The sequence below is a fragment of the Anser anser genome (genome assembly GCF_964211835.1).
Source record: "Anser anser genome assembly, chromosome: 12".
NCBI lineage: Eukaryota > Metazoa > Chordata > Aves > Anseriformes > Anatidae > Anser > Anser anser.
The window spans coordinates 8399152-8424294 of NC_139733.1; the positions used below are offsets into that span (position 1 = coordinate 8399152).

The window sequence follows — 25143 nt, forward strand, 5'->3', positions numbered from 1 at the left end:
TGTATGTGTTCTCCATTTACAAGTAACTTTTTTTTTTTCTTCTTCTATCCCAACATAGATGTTCAAAGAAAAACAGTCCAATCTTTCAGCTCACCCTTCCATAACAGATTCCTTTTCATTCTGACCACTGCATTTCTCAGAACAAATAGCTTTACAAATATGGGTTGTTCCATTAAGGCTGTTTCTGAGAAGTACTGACCTATTCTGGATTTGGGGCGAAGTACCGTAAGGGTCCTGAAATGTAGGATGCCCGCAGAAATAAACATACCTTCACAAAGGTGGCATAGCGCATCAGCAGGGATGTGTGCACAATCACCAAATCAGTGAGAACATCCAGAGCAATATCCAATTCTGCTTCGTTTCCACTGCACACGTGAGTCACCAAAGCACTCACGACCTCCTGAGGAAACATCCACCAGAGAAACCGCAATGAAATATCAGCAGAAAAATGTCTGTCCTGTTCTACTCATATGAAATATATTGATCAAGTACAGATAGTAACCTTGAAACTCAACCATATTATTCCAACTCCCCTCTCACAGTTTGCTTTTTAATTCCCACTATCCACAATACAGGCTCTTTCAGCCTGAGTTTTATTCAGTTCTAAAAGCTTCCATGACTTCATAAAGCTTTTCTTCACCAATCTTTTCCTGCCTGCTTGCTAACATTCCTGCAGCTTCTTCTATTTGCTACTATCACATAAGATTAAGAAAAACCCATACAATTTTCATAGGCACACAGAATGTTGCACCTTACCCAGGAAGATATCACCTCTAACTACAGCATTTCCAGTGTCTCAACCCTCGTGACCAACAGCAGCTCAAAACAGATGTTTTTGTTTCAAAAATCTTTTTATTTGCCTTACTTCAGCTGGCTTCTAGACATGGGTCTCTCTCCAACCCAATCCGCTGTCTGGGGCTCTGGGTCTTTCCTATGTCACTAATTGTTAATACAGCCATCCTCTTTTGAAATTTGTAACATCTCAAAACATTACTAAACTCCCTAACTTGCTGCAAACAGCACTGCATGTCTTCACATTTCAAGTTTTTCTCAGTTGCTTATTTTTTAAATTTGCAATACCAAGTAATACAGGTGCAATGTTGGAAACAGCTCTAATTATAAATAAACTGTGCCAAAAAAGTGCAAATACATTCAAAAGCTCGTGCAGAGCTGTTTTCAGACCCCAAACTTTCTGATGTAAGCACGGGTGTCGTAACTCATAAACAAAGTCTGGCCTGCAATTATTTCCGAATATACAGGAGTCCAAGTTGGTCAGAGCTCTGAGGGGAAGCTGTGTAAACTTTTTCATCACAGTAAGTTCCCCAAGGAAACTGTTTCAATACGAACTAGAACAATGGCTTTTTTTAAATAGAAGAGGCTCAAAGTGATTAAATAAGATAGAAGAGAAATAAGGATTTATGAACAAATCTCCTCTGTGACTCTGAGGTCCAGCCTTGGCTTTCAGGCTACAGCTCAATCAACTTGTGTGCTTTCTGAATTGAAAAACAAACAAACAAACAAACAAACAACAACAAAAAACAACCAAAAGCACAGTCCCCTCTGCTCCACAAGTATTTTTCATTCTGTCACCTCTGAGGCCTGCCAGTTTGCTCCTGGCTCCTCTTAGGGCTTTCTGCGCTTAAGTCACTTGAGTAAGGCTCTGGTAGCTACAAGATCATCACAGTGATTTTTTACTGCAATGATTTTCCATCTTCTGCTTGGCTTACTCTACAGCCTAGATCTCTCTCAAAGGCTTCAAACTGCCTCAAATCCCCTCCCCTCTGAAGGATCAGGGCATACGTTCCAGAACAAAGTGTGAACAAGCACAAATAAAACAAATGCTATCCATCACACTGTACCTGCTGGCAGTAAGAGTCAAAGACTGCAAAAGCTTGTTTGTACATGCAGCTGCCAAAGGAGACTATGGCTGGGTGTGCAGCGTGCAGAAATGTCTGAGCAAGTACTAGGATTGAAGGGAAGAAGTCTCTGATAACCTGAAAAACAGAAATACAGACATCTTTAGAGAGCAGTTTGCTGCTGCCGCCCATTTTCAACTCTCAGGTCTCTAAAGAGATGCTACAGCTCATTCCGAAAGCTTTGTCTAGTTTAATAAGTGCTTTCCTGCCTTCTCTTGCTGTCCTGTCTAGCACAAATGAGCAACAAGAGCAGATGAGGCACACCAAAATGGGTTTCTCCAACCTTCTCCACACAAAGAATTCACAGATTGGTTAAGCCAATCTGCAAAGCTGCAGAGTTCTCAGCAGTATACCCCTTATCAGTGACACCACAGAAGTCACTTTATAACTATACACCACTAAATAAAAGCCCCAGGACAGAAATGATACTGGCACCACTTTAACAGAAGGACTCTGCCACATCAAGATGTTCAGAATACACTAAGTTACCTTCTAAACTTAGATAAATCATTCAGAGCCCCTCTAAACAAGCTCTTATTTACAAATAAAGTGGAAGGATGTTAAACAAAAATTGAATTCAAGTCACTTATATTCAGAATAGATATTTTCACTTAAGGCATTAATATAGTTTAATTTATTTTAAATTCTCAACAGTGTTTTTCACCTGCTCCCCCATATCTACAAGAAGCACTGTGTCAGTTTTTAGTTTTCTCTTCACTTTTGCAGATCTGTTCTCAGTTTTTCAGATCCTTCAGATCTGAAAACTCTTCTCGATTTTTCAGATATTTTCAGTTTTCTCATAGTATTATCCAAACATATGCCTATATATGTATACACATATCTAGACCTAGAAAATATTGCACTCAAAAAACTGTGTATGTAAAGATAGGAACTTATAAAAGTACTGTGGGAGACAACAGCATGTCAGGAACATGCAGTAGAGATCTCGGGCTTAGACCACATAAAGGCTGAGAGGTTTTGCACCAAAATAAAGGAACTCTGATCTCTAAAATAACAAACAAAAACAGACCATTACAACAAAGGACATGTGCCTTGGAAGACTGATCGGTGACCAAAAGAAACCTCAGGAGTAAGCATACATAACGCAGTCCAGGGTTAAATCATCATCTGACAAGATATGTGAGGGATAAAGGAGTAAAGGTGTCCTGGTGCAGAATCAGCACTGACCATTGAATGATTCTGGAAGGCATTCTGCATCAGCTGCTCTGGCATGCAGCCCAGCCGAATTTTGCTCCTCAGTACCTTCTCAGCTTGCTTCCTGTTCTTGGTGTTGGTAGAATGGATTAGCAGCAAAACTATCAGATCCAGAACCTTTTTGAGGAAATAAACACTGATCATCATGCTGAAAAGATATGAAACAGTCTAGACAACTATGAAGTCAAAACTAAGAAGAAAATCAAGAGCTCAAAAAACTCCCAAGAGCCACAACTATAGAAAACTCATCAGCCCCACGAGACAAATTCAAAGCAGGTTAATTCTGTCCCCTGACATTTAGAAGGGATGAACTAAGAGTTACAATGAAAATGGATGGCTGTTATAGTAGCAACAAGTCAAATACCAATAGAACCTCCCTCGCAACATCATTTGCAGTTTCTGCTTCGGTTAGAAAAATCTCCCAGAATTTACTCAGAAGTATTACCTTATGGTCAGACACAGATGTGGTGTTCTCAATAGCCTAAGAGCAAAACACAAGAATGCTGTTACATTAAAGTACAATACTGTATTTCAAAACCATGAATGTTACATGGAGTCAAATCAAAAAAGGCAGACACCAAAAGAAATACTGCTCACAGATTTCTCTTCTCTACAACAGGACAGCTGTCAAAGCCAGCAAACTGGATCTTGCAAACAGCACAGAATCCAGAAGGCACTCAAAAAACGGGCATGAAAATTCAGCACGGACATTGTCAAAAGACGACAAACACACGCACGTGACAAACACACACACAAACCTAAGGTACCGAGCAATCAAAGGCTGAGAACAAGAACAAGTTTCATGGTTTACAACGAGCCACAATGCCAGCCAATACGGATATCCTGACAGATATTTTCAAGCACCTTAAAGCTTCATAAAATTCATTCTCAGCAGATGGGTAAACATTTTTGCTCTCTAGCTGATTGAAAAAATGCTAAGACTTTTTCTTCAAAATTCTCTTGTAAACACGTAGAATCAGGTTTACTATGCAGTTCAAGATCTGGGGTCTATACAGTGGAACCTAGTGGCCAGCTTGCAAGCACTGGGAAATCAGTAACTGAAGAAGGAAGCAGACTCCTAAAAAAGCACTCCTGATTTGGAACAAAATTAAATCTGTGTCAGTAAAATGATGGGCTAACATTTGTCTTTTAATGGCACATTTGATTAGAAGAAAGCTCAGGCTCAACCTACAGGTTGAATTCTATCAGGAAACAAGGGCCAAAGCACACAACTTACCTTAATCCAAGCTTCAGAGACATCTTTCTGAAATCTTACAGCTAGCTTTATCACATCAAAAAGTAGCTTCACACAATTCTGGCTGGTGGTTACTTGGCTCGTGGAAGAACTGTAAATGATCAGAAAGACTCAGCCTCTGTAAATACTGTAGTAAAAGGAACAAGGCAGCTACCAGCAATGGCAGTTATGTAAAGTTATGTTACGTTATGTAAAGTTATGTTATTCTCTGAAGGGAGTGTTCTGGCGAGGACAGGGAGTTTCAGAAGAGGGTAGAAGTGGAGGTCGCAGGACCAGTCTAAGACATACTGGAAGGAAGTTAAAACAGGTGAACTGGCAGCAATATCATCACTAACGGAGCCACATACCCTCATGTACGTGACATGGATGCCACGACAGTCATTTCTCAAAAGGTACTATAAAAATGGCAGGGGAAGCTGGCTGGGCAAGGACTGACAAGTGTGTTACACTAATACCAAGCAGGAAGGAATAAGGGTGTCAGCACCTTTACTTAAGATAAATTAGGCTCACGTATGTAACTAGGCATGCCTCAGAGACCAGATAAAGAAGAGCTGAAGTCACCTTGTCCCATCTCACCTCTGCAGAATCATGTAAATATGCTCAAGTACCTGGTTTGAACTTGGCTTTTAAGCTTCTTCTGGGACCCTAGGATCTGAAGTGGCAGAACACATGATGACAGATCCAAGCTCTTACGAAGATCAGAAATCACCTGTAGAACACAAATCCTGGCACAAATCACTCTAACACATGAGGGAGAAACAGAGAAGGCTAAGGGAAAGAAAAAATCTCACAGAATAACCCTAGAATTACAAATCAAAACTCATATATTTGTTAAGATTCCTAAGCATTTAGCTATGCTCAACTTTTCTTTTTAAATACTTAAAAAGTGAAAGCACTTCATTCTTCATCATAATGTCACAATCTAATGCATGCATGCATGCATACAGAAAGCAGGAGAGGATTTGTTAACAGCTACTACATGAAATTCCCATCTATTTATGCTAGAAGCTGCTGTGAATTAATTTTATCTTGTTTAGCAGCAGAGCAAGATATGAGACAGCCATACAAATGCTGGGGCGTGTGAATTCACCAGTTTGACTGCTGTCAAATAGTCAGTGCTGTGCTGTGGGTCAGCACAGACTCGGTTGCACGTTATAGGTATAACTGTTTTCAGTGCTTTTGCTGAAAGATTAGGGCAGATCACAATCCCCATCTGCCTTAAGCTGAGGCTTCCTCAAAGGATGAAAAAAAAAAAAAGCATTGTTCAATAGTTCAGCAAGGCTGGCTCAACAAAACAAATTGTTTGTTTAAAAAAATATTCTATGTTTCCTTTGATAAAGTGACTCTCAAAACCAAAAGATTCTTACATACGAAAATGAAAACAGTCCTCTAAACAGGAGAATCACTACTTTGGGAATGTTTCTAGAACAGACTTTAGAGCAGAACTCAGTGGAGGAAACGAGAATTACCAAGTTGCAATCCCAGGTCTGTTGGATACTTTAGGATTTTAGAACCCCTAAAAGGTCTGTACAATGAAAATTCTTAGATAAAATTCAGAGGCTTAAAGTTGCCACAAACAGTTCTTCAGTTTAGGAGCTTAACTCAGCATAATTTCACTACTTTCAGTTCTTTAAGGTGTTCAACACTGAAAAATAAATAAATGCAAATTCTAAAACCAAATGAGAAAAATCTGCAACGGCCAGCAAAAAGGAGGAGGTTTCAGTTCTCATGCCTGAAGGCATAACCAAATCCACGTCAAAGGACAGATAGTTTTTACATGTGCTTTCATCCTTGGCAATTTTAAAAATTGTACTTGAAAATATATTATAAAGCTTATAATATATCATAAAACTCATTGGTCTTTAGTATAGAGAAAATGCTGTACCTCTACTGCATTAGCAGCCTTGACGTTATGGAGGATGAATTTTACCACCACAGGCAAATCTTCCAGTTTTACAGAAGGTACAATGGTCATGGCAGACTGCTGCACCTGAGGGGAGAGCAATGCTGGATCACAGCCCTAAGACTCTGGTTCACAGATACACAGATTAAGTCGGTGGGAAGGGATTGTTTGAGGTTTCTCCTGCAGCCTTCTGCTCAGAGCAGGAATATTGCCAGTACTAGATCAGGCTGACCTTGACTTTGCTAGCTGAGTTTTGAAGATCTCCAGGAATGGAGGACAACCTCCACCAGCTGCCCCTCACTGCCATCTCTTTACGCAGTTGCTGCAGACCCCAAACCATTTTCCAGATGTCCAACCTGAACCTCCCAGACTATAATTTGTTGCCTCTGCCACTTAACATATCACCTGGCACTGCCAAGCAGAGATTGGCTCCATCATTTTTAAATGGCTTTCAAAAGAGAAAAGCATGGAAGAATCTAGCACGTTACACAGCACTAGCCTTTGGGGACTACGAAAAATAGTATTTAATGCACTCAAATGAACCAATGTTATTCTATTCATTAGAAGCCTAGCTGAAAGCATAACAATCCAGCATATCCAGAAGACCCAAGGCACATGATCTCTTTTCCTTTGGCCAAGAAAAACTATGGTCATATGATGATGCAGTCACCAGCCTGCCTTTACTTAGAATACAGCAGTCTAGTCTGGTCACCGTTTCTTTTTTTGAGGTACAGTGACAATAAGTGGGTTTAAGATGGGTGGTAAATGGTTACTGCAGCAAGGCAAAGTGCTTTTGCATTTTCTAAAATAGGCTTGTCTGAAACTTTTGAACGGATATTGTAACAGCCAGAGTATGCTTGTCAATGAATCCCTCATGAATGTTTCCTAAAATATTTTTAGTTTCCAAGACTCCTTTCCAATTCCAGCTAGCTCAGAACTTCTGAAGGCCTACAGAAGTCATATATAGCAAAATATTTTGAATGACCAAACAGCTCTTGCTGTTATATCGCTATGCAGGGGCTAGATTCTGTTTGACCACTCAGTAGAAGCACTTACCTCAGCAAGGAGTTCTGCATCAAGATCCAAACGAGAAAGAGCATCCAGAATTGGAACTGTCAGCCGTCTGCCCTCTTTTAGTAAGCAGCTGATATGCAAGAAAAAAGAAAATAAATTATCTTAATAGAACCATGTAATGGGAACACAAAGTACAAGGAATAGGATATACCAGGGGTACAACCAGGGGTAGGCTGAAATAACAAACACCAGAGTGAAAAGATAATTAGCACTGGCGTAAATGTAAGTGAACTGTGTAATGACCAGAACTAGAAACATGGATGTGTATAATTAAATATAGGCTAAGGCTACCAAAAAAAGAAATTACTGTGTAAAATGAATACACCATAAAAAAGACAGATATAAGGGCTAGCTTAATGTGATGCTCCCTGGGCGGGTATCTACTGGTGTAAGGTCATCCTGTTCTTCGGGTCAGGAAAAATGCTTGAGAAAAGTATATAAAAGAGCTAGAAGGTTCTGCTTCACGAACAGGTTTATTTTGTTGTGTGTTGTGGTTTTTTAATTAATAAAAGCAATGCTGACCCTTACCATGGCAGAATCCAAAACAAATCCAAAGATGCCGATAGTAATAACCAAGTGACTAATCACAGCAGAAGTAATGAGCGCTTAACTGGAATCTACCTGCGCTGCACCCATGTACTCAAGAACTTAATAATTATTATTTTTTTAGATAAAGACACTTCTGGAGCATTTAGACATCTCTTTAAGAGCATAACAGCACACATCCTAAGCCAGTGCTGGTTGTCCTTGAATGTTACCATTAAGAGAAACAACTATTGTGCTGCTTTAGTCACTCCTGGTACAAACTACATTCACACATGATTTTTTTTTCTGTTGAGAGCAAGAAAAAGGGAGGAGAGGGAAGAGGGGGGGTGCGGAATCAGCTGTACCCAAGCTCTCTGGCAACTTCACTTTGCTGGGAATCCTCCAGGATCTCAGGTAAACTGGTGATAATATCATGCTGAATTGGTACAGGAGACACACTAAGCATCTGCATTAATTTCTTGACGAGATCCTACAGGAAAAGGAACACTCGTAAAGTGCATGTTCATTAGAATGGCAACAATACTATGCATGAAAGATCACTCAGGAAGTTATTTGCCTGGATTTACGCCAACTGTCCCTTAACTCATTGTCCCGTTGAAGCAGGGAATCATTGCATAGACTTTTAGGAAAAACAGCATTTTACAGGTAGGATATGACTATCTTGCTGAGCAAAGCAAACTGGGAAACCCAACAGCAAGCTTCCCAGAGTCAGGTCTTGATTCAGTTCATTCTGCAACTCTCCTTAGGAACAGCCCTCCAGGACAAAGTAACTCACAGAGACTGCTGACTTAGAAAGGGAAAGAAGGAAAAGAACCGTCAAAGCCAGAACAGAGAATTCATCCCCAGATGCTCGCAAGTATCCAGTACCTCGTGTTAAAAGTACACAGGAGGGGACTGTAACTTCTGGTTAGGGACTGCTTTAAAATGGGGTCACCCATGTGGATACATATGTACAGATACAAATTTATGAAAAAGGACACTTAGAACAAGACAAGAAGAAAATAAAATGGGATGTCCAAAAGTCACCAAAGAAAAGAACACAAACAAGAATTAAATCCCATCTCCCCTTCAGGATGTGAATAAGGAAACATCTGTTCTCATTAGCATCAAAACTGATCTCATCCCACCTGAGAGGTGTTACAGAAGCTGACTGGAGAAACACGCAGGTGTTTGTGCCATCAGTACCCACCTGGCTGTCAAGAAGACTATCAAGCCACTTAAACTGGTTGACAATGAGCCGGGGAAAATTTGTTCCAAATGTACCCACACTAAAAGAGCAGAAGTGAAACACGGGTTAGTCAGATCCACAGACAGACTCAAAGGTTTTGCTGCTGGTCAGCAAGACCATGAGATGCAATTCGTATTAGCCAGCTATCAAAATCACACTGTGAAAATATCATTAACACCTCTGGAGCTTTTAGCACCATGAAGGAAGAACCCCACTTCTTACTTGCTGGACACACAAATCAGGGATACTGTCAGCATGTTTTAATACACTATCAGCAACACCCTAATTACAGCACAAAAACCAAAACATGCCATATGACCTCACTTCAGGTCTCCTGTTCTGCCATACGTATGGCTACGCTACCTTAGCCTAAACCTCCTTTTGAGCCTGGTATCCTCACCCCCAGCTGCTGTCGGTATTAGATGCATTCGGACAAGTTTTGAGCACCAGAGGATGCACAGGGCCATCTTTTCTCAGAGTTTCCACTCAGCCTCCAACAATACACAGCTTAGTAAATTCCCAAGGCAGAAGGCTCTACACTCTGCAACATCAAAACTGCAAGGTAATTATACATTCAGGTATATACCATAAGGTAATTAGGTATATTATATAAGGTAATTATCTGAAAAAGTACTTCTGCTTAAGTTTGCTGCCTTGCATAGTTAGAAACATGGGTTAAACTTTCCTCAGATACCTTTTCTAAATCCTTTTTGCTTTCACAGATTTTTATTATTTATTTATTTTTTTAAATCTTTCTTGCTTTCACTTGCTTTTCTGTCCTCTCTCTGCTCGTCAGGCAGGTAGAACTCTATTTTACTTACAATATTTTTCCCTACTTATATAGAAATTAATCTACTATATTTTCCTTTCTAGCACTTCTGAAAGACTGCCACATTCAAAATGTGACTGTGCCATGCATTTACAGTGATATGTGTGATGTATAAAGCATGTTTGTTCATTATTTCCCATGGCTATATTAAGAAGGAACAAAGGGAGTCACCAGGTGGCTGTGAGAACCTTGAGGCTTTCCATTTTGTTCCCAATTCCTTTCCTAATATTGTCTGCTGTTCTGACTAATGCTGAGCATTAAACGTATGCTCAAAATGAAAAAAAAAAGAACTATCTATACAGGATGTCTTTCCCCAATGATAATACTGAGTTAGCCACTGTATTTACACAATCAGAATTATTTTCAGTCTGATTTTCTAAGAAAACAAGGCTCATACAGATGCACTGAGGCATCCTCCCTCACCTGTAACTTCTGGTCACATTGGTCTATGTATTAATGAATTGGCTGTTCCAAACAGCATGGATAAACCCAAGTTGCCCCCACCCTTCCTACAGTAGGCTAGTAAATTAAATTTCCTCTGTCCAGGCATCAGGTGGCATTAAACCTGTAGAGGTCTATGCTTTTATGTCAGATTTGGGTGAAATTAGCCGGTCAGTCCACGTGTGGGTACAGTTCAGCTTTAATGAATGCTCTTTCTTGTCCCATACTTGAACAAAAAACTTCTATTGCTCTTCACAATCAGTTTTAGATTAGATTATCTTGAAAATTTGTTGCCATAGGCTGTTACTTCACTCTTCCTTTCCTTTTTCATTTACAAACATGCTGAACAACCCAGATCTCCAAGGGACTGTCCTAAAAACCTTCTTGTACTGCAAAATGGATTTCTTTCTACTTTTTTGTTTCCATTTTTAACTGGTCGTTAACGCATGGAAAAAAACTTCACTCTTCATACAGCTCGATAAGAAACAAGTGTAAAAACATCCCTTCCGAAGTCAATAAGAGTTTTTTAATAAAAAGGGTTCACAGCACAATTAACAGCTTATCATTTTTACAACCAAGATTCTTTAGAGTTCTTGAGTGAAAGCAATTCAGTCCTTGTCACTGTTTGTGTTAAACCCTCCTCTAACAAGATTTCAGTGAGGGACAACTTCTCAGGCTCTGTACAGCATTTGTATCCTGCTCGATACTCAACACTGAACAGATACCGTACAAGGAATAGCATCAGCTTCTTATCCCCTGACCTGCTCCACTAACTCTGCAGCAAGCTTTCTGCCTCCAGAGCAACTGAAAAAGAACTTAATTGTTCAAATCTCTCTTGTGCTGTGCCTCAAGATCTCCCAGTCTGCTGTGATGTTCTACATTCAAAAAAAAAAAAAAATGCTTTTTCTGTTCTTTTTCTGTTTTCCTTGTTTAAACAAGAACTGCATTTTTAAGAGAGTCTATTTGCATCTAACAGCCACCTAAAACACTGCCAGTCACTTTCATCCTTTTTAAATACCGGGACACTCTACTGAAATACTTCCAGAGTTTGCACCAGTAGCTAACAAAGGCATAATGAATCGTGAGGTATGTCTGTATTTAAGCTTCTATTAGCTTGTTTTCTGCTATGTGCATCCGCAGTATAAAAGGCATAGTAACTCACAAATAATTTTACACATATATGAATAAACAAACAAACAACAACAAAGCAGTGCAGACATCCATTTATATATTTTTTTTAAGTTTTGTTTTTTTTTTAGGTAGATCCTTTTAGGTAAGTTTGAAATTACAGTCGAAGTCAAACAGCTGGTAATTGTTCAAAAGAAGAAATTTCATTTCAAGTTAGAGGGAAAAGTCTATACTCACACATCAAAAAAGAATTCAGGGATCTTTTCCAACAACAGCGTTATGACAGCAGGCTAGAAGGAAGGTAAAAAGACAACATTAGGATGATGATTTACTGCTTGTGCTGTGGCACTGCCATCAAAACTAACTTTTCACAAAAGCTGAAATACACAGGGAATAGAAGACTCAAAAGAACAAAGAAAAGCATTTCCTGTAAAAGAAATCTCTTCCCTGTTGCCAGAGAGGAGATGCACAGCCTGCAAGGTGAAAAACACAGGGCAAGCTATATACGTAATCTAACAGAAGCAAACCACGTGGGCAGAGCTTACAGTTCCTCTGGGCCAAACTCTGTCAGACCCATCTGAGTTGTTTTTCACCACACAAGAATCTGAAGCATCAACTTTAGATTGGTTTGAAAACTACCTACATGATCTCGCCATTTCCCTTGCAAGTCTGATTCTTTTTTCCCCCTTTAATCCTGGCCCAAATGCAACTCTAAAAAACAGATGTATTTAAAATAAGAACTTTGAAAAAACATTTAATTATAAGAGGATTTAAATCCACAGCTGTTCTCAGGTTTCTCATGCCTTCGTGAGATATGTCACCTTCAGCTCCATATACGTGTTGATGCAACTTCTATCCAACTTAATAGAACTTGTTATCACCAGCAACGCTTTGCAAAAACAACTATTCACTATTTAACAGCAACTATTAAGTACTATTTAAGTACCACCACAGTGCATTTTGCTTCACATGTGTGGTTCTTTTATGGGGGATGAGTACCAGCTCCCAGGAAGGCAGGAGAACAGGAGCTTCGATTGCACTGTAGGGTGAAAGGAGTTGTCTTTGGAGCCACATATGGGAAAGGAAAAGACAGAAGGGGATGAAAAGAGAACCATGTCTTATTGCCTGGACATTTCTTGCACAAGGACAGTCTGTATGTTCACTTTTCCCTTCCTTGCCCCAGGACAAGGCAGAGGAAGAGAAGATGAGCAAACACCCGTTGTCCTTTCCCTCTTCCACAACTGCCATTAGCAGCTGCAGGAAGGGGAGATGACTGATACAAGAGGTGAGTGAACTGAGCTCAAGGAGCAAGGAAATCTTGGGAGGGCCTCTGTCCTTTCACATGGATTGGTTCCTTGTAAGGCTTGTTCAGGGCTGCAATTTAATTATCAAAAAATTTGGGTTAGAAGGGAAATTTGGGAGTTCTCTGGTCCAAGTCTCTGCTTAAAACTCCATCATCATTAGATCACATTGCTCAGTGTCTCGTCCATTTTTAAACACCTCCAAGATTTAACTACATTCTCCACAGTGGAAGTGGTTAAATTCTCTCAGAACGTCCCATCTTTAACTTGACCGTCATCTCTCATCCTGCCTCAGCCCACCTTTGAGAAGACTCTCTCTGTTTTCTCTACACCATGCAACTGGATAGCTGCAGATAGCCAAGCCCTCCCCTAACTTTCTCAAGTCTAAACAAGGATAGTTCCTGCTGTCTCTTCTGACATGCCATGTGCTGCAGGCCCTAAGCATCTTTGTGTCCCTCAAGAAACAAGTAATTATAAAATCATTTGGGTTGGACAAGACCTCTAAGATCATCAATCTAACCATTAACCTAGCACCACCAAGTCTACCACTAAAGCACATCCCTAAGCACCACATCTACACGTCTTAAATACCTCCGGGGACGGTGCCTCAACTGCTTCCCTGGGCAGCCTGTTCCCATGCTGCACAACCCCTTCTGTGAAGAATTTTTTCCTAATATCCAACTTAAACCTCCCCTGGTGCAACCTGAGGCCATTTCTTCTTGTCACATTGCTTGTTGCAAAGAGACCACCCCCCACCCTGCTACAACCTGCTCTGAGGTAGCTGGAGAGAGCAGTAAGGTCTCCCTGAGCCTCCTTTTCTCTGTGCTACATAACATCAGTTCCCTCAGTCGCTCCTCGTAAGACTCGCTTTCTAGACCCTTCACCAGCTTTATTGCCCTTCTCTGGACATGCTCCAGCACTTCAATGTCTTTCTTGTAGCGAGGGGCCCGAAAATGAACACAGTATTTGAGGTGCAGCCTCACCAGAGCAGAGCACAGGGGGACAATCACCTCCCTGGCGTGCTGGCTGCACTATTCCTGACACAAGCCAGGGTGCCGTTGGCCTTCTTGGCCACCTGGGCACACCGCTGGCTCGTGTTCAGCAGGCTGTCAACCAATACCCACAGGGCCCTTTCCTCCAGGCAGCTTTCCAGCCACTCTGCCCCCAGCCTGGAGCATTGCACGGGGTTGTCGTGGCCCAAGCGCAGGACCCGGCCCTTGGCCTTGTGGAGGCTCATACAGTTGGCCTCGGCCCATTGATAACGGATGCTCTTCCAGATGCAGCCTCCTCTGCCTCACCACCAGTTCTACTCATCCTCTACTTACATAAACAAAGGATCCCGAAATAAATCAACACCACTGTAAAGAGAAAACTAAGGTGTACATACCTGTAAGATATTAATTCCAAGAAGCAGTTTTATGAGGCTTTCACAATATGAGTGCACCAAAGTCCTGCAAAATGAGATTCCACAGTTGTAGTAAAAACAAGAGGAGAGCAAAGTAACTCTTTCCAGTACTTTTAAAAAAACAAACAAAAAAACCAACACACACAATGACTTCCTTTATATACCAAAGGCAGCCCCCAAAACAGTAGGTAATACAGCAGGAGCATTAGTAAATATTCGTTATTAGATAACTGCAAGGAAATTACACTTCCAAGACTTCTAAGAGAATTCTTTTAGAAGTGAAATATGAAAATTAATGGCTAGGTTTTAACATCTTTCAATCGTAACTGTCTGTATTGGGTTTCCGGGGCAAGGTTTTAATAGCGGGGGCCTGCAGGGGTGGCCTCTGTGAGAAGCATCCAGCAGCTGCCCCATGTCAGACAAGGGCCAGTTTCAGCTGGCTCCAAAGGGACCCACTGCTGCCCAGAGCCGAGCCAATGGTGATGTTGTTTGCGCCTCTGTGAGAGCAGATTTAGGAAAGGGGAAAAAAAAAACCTGCTGTGCAGTAGATCTGGGGGGAGCTGCCGCCCGTGGGGGACCCGTGCTGGAGCAGTTTGCTCCTGGGGGATGGACCCCGTGGTACGGAGCCGTGTGGGAGCAGTTCCTGAAGAGCTGCTGCCTGTGGGCAGCCCCCCAGGCTCAGTTCGGGAAGGACGGCATCCCGTGGGAGGGACCCCTCGGGGAGCAGGGGCAGAGAGGGACCGTGAAGGAGCGCAGACACAGTGTCAGGGACTGACCGCAGCCCCCATTTCCCCTGTGCTGCTTCGGGGGAGGAGGTGGAAGAGGGCGGATGGGGGGAGGGATTTTTAGTTTGCTTGGAGTTTCTCACTGCTCTAGCTTGTTAGTAATAGGTAATAAATTACATTAATCTCCCTATGCTGAGCCTGTTTTGCCCATGACAATAATAGTCAAGTGATCTCCCTGTCCTCATCTCAACCCTTGAGCCCTTTTCATCATATTTTCTCCCCCTTTCCCTTTGAGGAGAGGGAGTGAGAGAGCAGTTGTGGCGGAGCTCAGCTGCCCGGCTGAGTAAAACCACCACACCATCTCATATTTTCTGAGTGAGAATATAAAATATTTTAAAATATAGGAAAGCCTACACGTTAAAAGAACTAAATAAATAAAGAAAAGACATTATATGCTGGTTGGAGATTCCCAGTGTCAAACCAAACTGGAGGTTTCAGGTGCCCTTGCCCTGAAATCAGCAGCCATGTAAGAGAGAAGACATTTTTCCACAGGTGTCCGAAAGGGGAAAATATTCAAACCAAAGAATGACAGGGTCTTTTGCATAAGACACAGGTCTTGTTACGTATCAGCTGGAGCTACAGCTTTTCCCTCCACTCCACTCACTGTTGCACAACATTTAAGCAGAGACCAGCTCTGACTGAAAGGGAGAACAAAAAATACATTTTCCCTGACCTTGACCCCTCAGTCCGTACGGGAGCGCATGGCAAAAGGCAGTTCTTGAACTGGTTTCTGTCCCTGATGTGAGATTCCAATCCACTGATAAACTGCTTCACAACCTGCAAAGCAGAGAGAGATTACTCACTTCCTGAGAAGATGCCTTCATCAACTGCTGCCTTTTAGGACGCACTTTGTGAGCAGATGATGAAAGCAGGAAAGAGGTTTCCTATCCAGCTAGCCAGGGAGCTAGAATTTGTCACAGAAGGAATGCTGGATAATCTATAGCCTCAACCAAAAGCAAACACTGGTTGGTTTACAAAATAATTCTAAAGCAACAGTCTCTCACTTCACCTTGATTTAACCTGGCTTTCCCCACCTCCCTGTTCAGCTGAGACAGCAACATTTAATATGACAAGAACTGCATCCAAAAACATTTGCAGGATTCAAATCACTGGCCTCAGGACATTCGTGCTGGGTTTGTTGCTGGAGAGGAGCACCAAATCTTGACAGTTTTAACACTGCCAGCTCCCACCTAACACAAAACCAAGCTTCCACTGGAAAAGTTAAGCAAACTACTGTGCTCTCTTTAAGAGTCTTTGTTTATTGAATAACGTTGCCAGTGAATTACTTTGACAAGGCATAGGGTTGGAAATGCAGAAGTTGTGCTTTGAATTACGAAAAAATAACCTCAGAGCAAACACATCAAGGTTGGTAACAGGGGTACGTGCTGGCCGTTACCTTGTGCCTAACTGTTCAGAGGAACAATGAGACCAAAAGGCTGGGATGATGACATTGAGAGAAATAGCAAGTTTTGCATGCTTCTGTACAAGACCAGCAGAGAAAGGCAGCTGCATCTGTGCCTTTTACTACACAGTAAAGTTTTAAATCTGGCTCCTGCCAAAACATAGTCAGCTACTTACGCCTGGGTAAGACGGGTGCTTCTCTAGGGTCAGGCGGAGCTTCTTCTGGAAAGCCATCTGATCTACAGCTAAGGAGAAAGTTTAAAGAGAATAAAGAATCAGACGTATTTTAGCCATACAACACTGCACTAACAGCTACACTAGGTACAAGCTCTCAGGATCATCCACCATTATTTCTGCATTTGCTCTGTCGAGAATTCCAGCTAGCAAAAGCCCGAGTGGTGTTACCTACCACGCGAGCTCTCTCCACTCTGGGCTGAGGGTGGCTAGTAGCACTAACCAGGCTTGATACACAAACTCCCACACTTTTTGGCAGATAAACACAAATCTATTCCAGACAGAATGAGAGTCAAGAAGTGCAGGAAGAATCCCTAGGCTTTTTTTTTTCTGTCCTTAGGAGGCAACATGATCTTTGCCAAATGTGCAACCCCAAAATCCCTTTGCCTAACATAACAGAGTAGCCATCTTCCAGCAAAATCAGTCCTGTAACCACGAAGTTCATTCATGTGACACAGCGTGTAATGTCACACAAATAAACCACTCAGCGGCCCTGCCATCCTAAAGAAGTCTTCCTCTGCTCAAACCCACTGCAGCAATGTAAAAAAGTACAGCTTCACTGTCTCATAGAGGTGAAACATGGAAAACCCCATGAAGCAATTCAACTTTCTGCTTAGACCATGACTAGGGTGAAGCAGCTCCATCCAAACAGATGCTTCCTGCAGTGCCTCGTCTGAGCTAAAAGGTGTTCGTGTTCCTGTTTCATCCATCTTGGTCTAACTAGCAAAAAAAGGTAAGACTGTAAACTCAGATGCAGTCTAATCTTAGTCCAGATACCTCCAGTAATCTCTCAGAAGTCTTTTGACTTGACATGTATCCACTCAAAAAGCAGGCGTAATGAGTTTAAGTGATGCACTCAGTTAGGCAGGAGCAGTGCAATTCAAGAAGCATATAACAAACAAGAGTCCAGATGAAAGTTTCCTTGAACTTTCAAACAAGCTCGCCCAAGCATTTCTTACTCTGCAAGTAACAAGTGTCTTTACTTTGTAACAGTCATCTTTGCAGGCTTTAAGATACAAACAGAAAGAACAAGTGTTAAATCCATACCTATTTCATTCTGCCCTTCCCCAGCTTTCAGTATAATTCCTGATGTTCTAAGGAGCTCTTCAAATACTCCCTCACTCTCCAGTCCACCTTGGGCAGAGGCCTTTTCCTTATCAGAAGCCCGTGACTTCTTTGTTTCTGAGAAAACAAGACGAGCTACATCAAATTATTGTGCAAAAGAGTAGCAGGGAACTTCCAGAAAAAGAACTAATTCAAAATTAACCTTCTAGTAAGAAATTACAGGAACACATTTATGGGACCAGACCAACAAACAACACTGTGAGGCTCTATTTGACAGCAGGCGTTAGCTAACCCAAACACCAACGCAGAGATCCTATCAAACAGTTACCCCTGCAGCACGACACCACACGGGAACATTTCCTAACCGCCACTTTTAGCGGTCCACAACCAAAGGCAGGAAGACATACTTTTGGTGCCATACTCCCAGGCGAGACGTATTTGCTAACAAATTACAAACTGCACAATACTAGAATCATACTTCCCTCTGGCCTGGAAAGCACAAATTTAATTTAGGTTCTTCCACTAAACTTGTCACTTAGGGATCCACCCACGTGCTAATGCAAAAAAGTATCTTCCCTCTAGCTACGTAGAGAGGTTATTTTGGCTTCAGAGGTATAATTTTTGATCAAATATGATTAGTTTGCAAAAAGCCAAGGTGCTGAAGCTTCAGATGATTGATGTTGATCGAAGGTACAAGAACAGAGGGACTAATAAAAGATATGGCACTGCTTTTAGTTTTATTTTACTGCGATTCTGTTGGGACGAAGGAGTTAAAAGTGGAAAATCGTCGAGGGGGATGGGATCAGAACTGAAGACTGGCAAGGAGGATTGTAAATACGTACAAATGACCTTGCAGCTGGGAATGTGTAAAGTCTGGGAGTAGTAATGTAGGAAAGCACATAAATTGTACCTGCTACTGTTTGTGCCCTGGGTATTCGGCAAGTAGCACATCTGCGTATAAGTAATAGAGGTGTTTGGTAGGCTCGGAGGCATCCTATCGGACGCACTTGAGCTCCCAACCTCGGTACAGAGAAGATCAAACAAGCACCGTGAGGATCACAGCATGGTGGTAAAAACTACGCCTGCGTGAACCCTTGATAAACAGGTGCCAGCTGGAGGCAGTGATCTAGCACAGCCTGAGCTCGGCGATGCCTGCATCCCTGCTCGTGTGCAGCTGCTGGATGTTGCTCCAGGAATCCCCTGGTTGGCGAGGTGACGGGAATTAATCTACCCTTTGCATTTTAGCCGTGTGCCTGTGGTTGTTCCTGCTGCCTGCCTGTACTGCGTCACACAGCTTCATAAAACAATAGCGCTCAAGATCAACAGCATAATTAACAATTAGCTACTGAGATTATCAAACTGCCATTATGGCCTGTCCTCTCTCCCTTGGAGCTGCTGCCGCTACCAACAGGTTTCCAGTTCTTGTAAGATTATGCCTGAGCACCTACTTGGCAAGTCTGGTTTTGAGTTCTCTCCAGAAACATCAGGTTTTGACAATTTCCGTTTCGAAACCATGGTAACAAATCACTTGTCGCCTATAAGAAAGCAGGAAGAAAAGACAAGTGAGTAAAGGAGATATAGCTTTAATTCAGAAGAAAATGTGACTTTAATTCAATTTTTTTTTAATGCAACTCTAGAATGGATTACTGGATAGCGAAGCAAAATGCTCCGGAAATATGACTTTTCCAAAGGCAGGCAGACTGCCTGGCTGACCAGTATCACACCACGCTCTTCTGCTGTACAGGTTAGGATTTTAGAGCTTGCCATATTTAAATAGCAGGACACGTCGCTTTTTCCAAAATTCCTAAAACGTGGTCTGTGTTTCCTCCAGATACCGTACAAATTAAGCAGCTAGTTAAACCGAGGTCTCAAATTTAACGCAGCGACCTCAGCGCACACCCAAAGGGCTGCAAGCTTAGCGGGTGTGAGCCCAGCCAGGAGAGGTGACCGCAGGCGGGCTTCCAGCCCCGCCCAGCCGGGCAGGCAGCTGCGGGAGCACAGCGCAGACCGCCGCCGGGCCCCTGCTCTCCCGGCGGGGCCTGGCAGAAACCAAACAGACCCCGAGTCACCTCCAAAGGCTAAGGGGGGGGGGGGCAAAAATAGCTGAAAGTGAGGGCCCGCGCGGTGAGGAACCCGTCCCTAACTCACGAAGATTACGCAAAGTGCCTCGCGACTCACGGCACCTCGCGGTACCTCAGAGCAGCGCCGGGAGCTGTGGGTGGCGGGCGGGGGCCCTGAGGCGCCTCCCGGCTCGAGCTTCCCGCCAGCGGCGCGCGGTGACGTCCTTCCGGCGGGAGGCGGAAGCGGAAGCCGGGAGCGGAGCGGCGGCGGCCGGAGGCCGAGCAGGAGCCGGGAGGAGGCCGGGGCCGGGGCCGGGCCCGGTGCCGGGGCCGGGCCGCGATGAGCGAGCCCGAGCTGCTGCTGGACTCCAACATCCGGCTGTGGGTGGTGCTGCCCATCGTCTTCATCACCTTCTTCGTGGGGATGATCCGGCACTACGTCTCCATCCTGCTGCAGAGCGACAAGCGGCTCACGCAGGAGCAGGTGTCCGACAGGTCAGGGTCGGGGTCAGGGTCAGGGCCCGGCCCCTCCCGCCCCTGCCCCCCCTCACCACAGCTCTCTTTTGCAGCCAAGTCCTGATCCGGAGCAGGGTCCTGCGGGAAAACGGGAAGTACATCCCCAAGCAGGTACGGGGGGCAGGGGCAGCCTCGCGTCCCGCAGCGGGGCTCAGCCGCTCGCGTCTGCTCGGTTGCTAACAGACGGCTCGTACAGCGAAACCCGTGGGGCAGGCTGCGGGAACAGCAACGACGGATATACCGGGATTGGTACTGAGCTAGCAGAGACTCTGCACGAAGTGCCAAAAGGTCTTTATTTGACGTAGATTCTTTTTAAGAGAATTCTTTCTTGGAAATATTTTGAGGCTTTCAGAGAGACAGAGCGAGTACTCAGAGCTAGTCCTTCAGGGAGACATTAAAGAAGTAAAGAGCTTTAGGGCATCATTTAGTAAAATACCTGGAAAAAGAAATTAATCAAATAGCTCATAATGTGTCTAAAGGAGCAAGAAATAACCTTGTCCTCCTTTCGTTTCTTACGGTGCTACTGGTGTTGGCTTTTTTTTTCTCCAGTCTTTCCTGACTCGGAAATACTACTTTAATAACCCAGAGGATGGATTCTTTAAGAAAACAAAAAGAAAGGTAGTGCCTCCTTCACCGATGACAGGTATGTTAAGGTATAAGGAATATAGCTGGGCAGAAAATGTGTAACTTGCTGCCAAGGCAGCAAGGTGAGCCTCCTTGGCAAAGAGCTCAGCGAATGTGAGGGTTGGGGTGGGACTGGGGGGAGGGAGATCGCTCCCTTCGGCAGCAGCGTGTCGGGTCACTTCATTTCGTTTAACGGCACCAGGCGCCTGCCTGCAGCATCTCACGAGACCATGACTGTCACAGTGCTGCTGGAAATGGGAAGTCCTGCATGTTCTCCTGTCTCTTGTTTGTTTTTTTTGCACCAGCTCCAGCAGGACCTTCTCTAAACTGATATAACTCATTAACACGGCCAAAAACGTAAAGAGCGAACCAGCCGCCTTGTTCATCGTCACTCTTCTAGCTAACTAGCTTTGCAGAGGGATCCGTTAATTTCAGAGATACGGAGCAAGGGATGGGGTCACACACAGCAGGGAACACAAGACACTTTCACCAGCAGCCACTGCTACACTGTGTGCTACTCTTGTTTGCCTTTAATGGGATACACTCCCACATTATGTTAAATCTTTTAATTACAGATCCTACCATGTTGACAGATATGATGAAAGGGAATGTAACCAACGTCCTGCCTATGATCCTCATCGGTGGTTGGATCAATATGACGTTTTCAGGATTTGTCACAAGTAAGTGTGTGGTGTTGCAAACCCCTGGGTCTGGCCGTGTTGGGTGACTACCTCTTGGGTCCAGGCTCCATCAAAAACTTCCTCTGGGGTGGGAGCAGCTGGGTTTGTCTTTGTGGCACTGCTGCTGTTTGCTCTATGGAGTGCATTGACTTGCTGGCCCCACAGTAAAGGACAGACGGTTGTTTTCAGGGTGCCGGACGGGATCGCAAAGAAAACAGTCTGGCCTTCCAGTTGCTGTAAGGGATTTTCCTCTGAACATGGCCAGGCAGTCCGTTCCCGTGTAATGCAGAGTATACAAAACAGAAATACTCCCTCAAATTCATAGTTCTGTTTTTTTTATTTTTTCCTTACTATTTATGTGGTAGCTGTTTCCTTCAGAAAAGATATTCCCCTTAACAGTCACTGAAACAGCTGGGGGAGTTTGGCTGCCTGATCACATTTTGAAAGACTCCATATTAAAGTCAATACTTGAATTACAGCCTGTCTGAAAGTATCTGCTATTGTATGCATTACTTTCAGACTACATTAGATTCAATGAATGAAACATCTGTTGGCTTTGCAATTTGCTCTGCAATTACCTAGTGTTGCTTTGTGAAACTGGGCTTTTTTTTGTCCTGCAGCAAAGGTTCCGTTTCCTCTGACGCTGCGTTTTAAACCAATGTTACAGCAGGGAATTGAACTGCTCACTTTAGATGCATCCTGGTAAGCGTGTGTCCTCCACGAGCAAGGCTGAATGTTTATTTGGAGCACTGGGTGCATTACTAACCCCTGAGTAGCCTGTGCATGCTTCTGAAATAAGGTCACGAGCCACACGTCCCATGCACAGGCAGCACTGAACTGAGATCAGACATCCTTATTCTGATTTCTCAGGGTGAGCTCTGCTTCCTGGTACTTCCTGAATGTGTTTGGACTCAGAAGCATTTATACCCTCATCCTGGGCCAAGATAATGGTAAGACAGTGTCATTTCTGTGAAAGAGCTGGCTTCTCCTTCCACTGGATGACTTGTGGGGGAGGTTGGGGAAGGATTTCTACATTTCCAACCAAAAAGCTCTTCGAAGCCTCTCTCACCGCTTTGAGGTTACTCTCCACGGGCTAGGTTTGATACCACCTGCAGCAGTTACCCAGATCTTTTTGCACCAGCCCTTGGCTAACTGCTTGTAAACTTCCATGGTAATTAACCTATGATTTTCTTCTCATCAAATTGGTGCATAGAAACTTTGATGTTGTGTTTGTTTTTGTTTCTAGCAAGGATCGATTTTAAGGAAAGCTGCAATGATTGTTTCTTGTTAGATGCAAGGCAAGATGGTTATGGAGAATATAGACAACCACATTTTCCTCTGTCTGTCTGCCTATTTTAAGTAAATTTAGCTAAGATATAAGGAATGGGGACAAAATATCTTGTGAGAAGCTGCACTAGCAAGTTAATGTTGCATTCCGGGGATTCGTGCAACCTTTTAGTCGCAACCTTTTAGTCTTTAGGAAGAAGCCAGCCTTGTGGCACTATACTCCAAGCAGTCCTGTTTAAGTCAAATAAGAATGAGCCTCTCATTTCTTTTTATAGCTGCAGATCAGTCTAGGGTGATGCAAGAACAAATGACAGGCGCAGCAATGGCCATGCCAGCAGATACTAACAAAGCATTTAAGGTACAGTATTTCCACCTGCATCTCTCTTTGCTGTGAATTTACAAGATTGCAGGCTATGCATAACTCCTCCTCTCCCCCTGTCAAGCAAGGGAATTGTTCTGGATTCCTGTTCCTAAAATTAGAGGTGACAACTGATGAGGTATATGGAAGTCTGACAGGGCTATAGTACCCTGAAGCAAACCTGATTAGACAGTCATACCTGATGAGGCAGTCATTCCTGATTTAAAAAACTCACATACAAAGGCAGAAGATGACTTTTTCTTAGTTATTGTCTAATGTGTACAGAAAGTGCTGTCAACTACTTTAATACTAAGTGGCTTTTCTTTCTCTGCCTGTGTTTAATGTCAATGAAGACGGAATGGGAAGCTTTGGAATTGACTGATCATCAGTGGGCCTTAGAAGATGTAGAAGAAGAGCTCATGGCAAAAGACCTCCATTTTGAAGGCATGTTTAAGGAAGAACTACAGACCTCCATCTTCTGAATTTGAGAATATGCTGTTGGATCTTCTTCTAAAAGGCATTTGAAAAGAAACGTTATGTAAAACTGTATAATGTATTTTAGCAAAGCTGAGAATAAAAGAAACACACCACGTTCAGTACTGTGGTTACGCAACTGTCATTTGAGGCTCAGGCCCAAGTGTGATATATTGGAGCCAAAATGTCACAGGGTGGGTTTCTAGCTGTTGTCTTACTCTTCCTGGGCTACATATGCTTTAGGAAAAAAGAGAAATTTCTAATTCTAGTACAAAAACAACCAACTTATTAAGGTATTGAAAATTTCTTGAGACTGAAAAAACCCTAGTACCTGTACTTCTGGATGTATCTGTTTAAATAGCTTTGTAGCCAGTTGTCTTTTGAACAAGACAACATCACATTAACAACTCAAACCTGACTGATGTGTTATCTAACATCTTCAGTAGCAGGTTGAGGTTTCAGTTTTTTGAAGTGTTGGTTGTCCTTCCTATTTATAAAGAGGATACCTGTTTTCCTCTTACATCTCTTTTCCTCTTGCAATAATTGTGGTTTGATGCTTTCTCAGAAGAAAACAAAAACATGAATAAGAATTTTTCTGAAAGAGGGCTTTTTTTTTTTCCCTGCAGAGAGAGGGCAATAAAGCAACTTCTGCTAGATTACTGCTCTGACAATTAAGAGCTAACCTACAATTTATGAGCAGTAACTGTGACAGAGAAAGCTCTGGTCTTTGTACCTTGTATGACTGGCAGGCTAAGCATTACTTCTCTTTTGGTAAGAGAGAGTTCTGTACAACAATGTAGAACTGAAAAGAGGTGTCCCCTTTACCACTACTGGCTCTCACAGGGGCTTTTCTAGCACCTGTTGGTGGCTGAGCTACCCCCTCCACAGTGTGAGAGAAGAGGGAGTAGTCACTTTTGCCCCAAGATTTCCAGGTGCGATATAGGAAAACTGGTCAATTAATTAGGTTCGTTTGCAGACATGTTAACTGTAATGGGCTAAATAGCCTACAAAGCACCTCTGAATCCAGCTGGCCTCTGAAAAAAAGCAGAGGCTTGAACTTTAAATTCAGGATGGAAAGCATACACACCAGCCTCCAAGCAGCAAAACATCCCCTGGGTGTAGCAGGAGCCTGGCGAGCTGCTCACAGGGAGTCCCAGCAGCACCGTGTACGTCCCCCAAGCCCATGCTGAGCCCCTGGCACATCCCGCAGCAGCCAGGAAGGGCTGCCTTGGGCAGGCACTGCTGCCAGGACATTCACGGGGAAGAAGGCAGAAGAGAGCTGGGAAAAGGAATTGCAGATACCCACCCCTCACTCACCGTGCCCCATGAGAGACACCTGGTCTCCACCGAAGCAGCTTTCTAGCTTTTTCACCGAGTACTGACCCACACAGCCCCACGGGACAGCCAGGCCCTGTGAC

The 25143-nt window shown here is 43.3% G+C and overlaps 2 protein-coding genes across 4 annotated transcripts in view; one reads left to right on the plus strand and one right to left on the minus strand.

Annotated features, from left to right (window-relative positions):
- Positions 1-19958, minus strand: part of FANCD2 (FA complementation group D2) — a 51868-nt gene extending 31910 nt beyond the window's left edge. For 2 of the 3 annotated variants that reach the window (XM_083795406.1, XM_083795404.1), the window contains exons 1-17: positions 19920-19958; positions 19175-19261; positions 17709-17843; positions 16605-16672; positions 15700-15803; positions 14224-14287; positions 11773-11825; positions 9099-9177; positions 8254-8378; positions 7346-7433; positions 6272-6376; positions 4995-5095; positions 4369-4477; positions 3577-3612; positions 3105-3248; positions 1860-1994; positions 269-400 (exon numbers count right to left, since the gene is read on the minus strand). In XM_083795406.1, the coding sequence (XP_083651532.1) occupies positions 269-400; positions 1860-1994; positions 3105-3248; positions 3577-3612; positions 4369-4477; positions 4995-5095; positions 6272-6376; positions 7346-7433; positions 8254-8378; positions 9099-9177; positions 11773-11825; positions 14224-14287; positions 15700-15803; positions 16605-16672; positions 17709-17843; positions 19175-19241 (1545 nt within the window). In that variant the 5' untranslated portion in view covers positions 19242-19261; positions 19920-19958. Of the gene's footprint in view, positions 1-268; positions 401-1859; positions 1995-3104; positions 3249-3576; positions 3613-4368; positions 4478-4994; positions 5096-6271; positions 6377-7345; positions 7434-8253; positions 8379-9098; positions 9178-11772; positions 11826-14223; positions 14288-15699; positions 15804-16604; positions 16673-17708; positions 17844-19174; positions 19262-19874 lie in introns of all 3 variants that reach the window. The other variant, XM_083795405.1, reaches the window with a different exon arrangement.
- A 59-nt stretch (positions 19959-20017) lies between these two features.
- Positions 20018-23847, plus strand: EMC3 (ER membrane protein complex subunit 3). The gene is made up of 8 exons (XM_083795411.1): positions 20018-20281; positions 20356-20413; positions 20852-20945; positions 21502-21606; positions 22227-22308; positions 22477-22556; positions 23169-23251; positions 23605-23847. The coding sequence occupies exons 1-8, from the start codon at positions 20127-20129 to the stop codon at positions 23731-23733; spliced, it is 786 nt and encodes a 261-aa protein (XP_083651537.1). The 5' UTR covers positions 20018-20126; the 3' UTR covers positions 23734-23847.
- The last annotated feature ends 1296 nt before the right edge of the window (positions 23848-25143 follow it).

Bases quoted from the DNA above. Each gene is read 5' to 3' on its own strand.
- EMC3 (XM_083795411.1), top strand. From the start codon at position 20,127: ATGAGCGAGCCCGAGCTGCTGCTGGACTCCAACATCCGGCTGTGGGTG. The intron at 20,282-20,355 runs GTCAGGGTCGGG...TCTCTTTTGCAG, and splicing joins CAGGAGCAGGTGTCCGACAG to CCAAGTCCTGATCCGGAGCA. The intron at 22,309-22,476 runs GTAAGCGTGTGT...CTGATTTCTCAG, and splicing joins CTCACTTTAGATGCATCCTG to GGTGAGCTCTGCTTCCTGGT.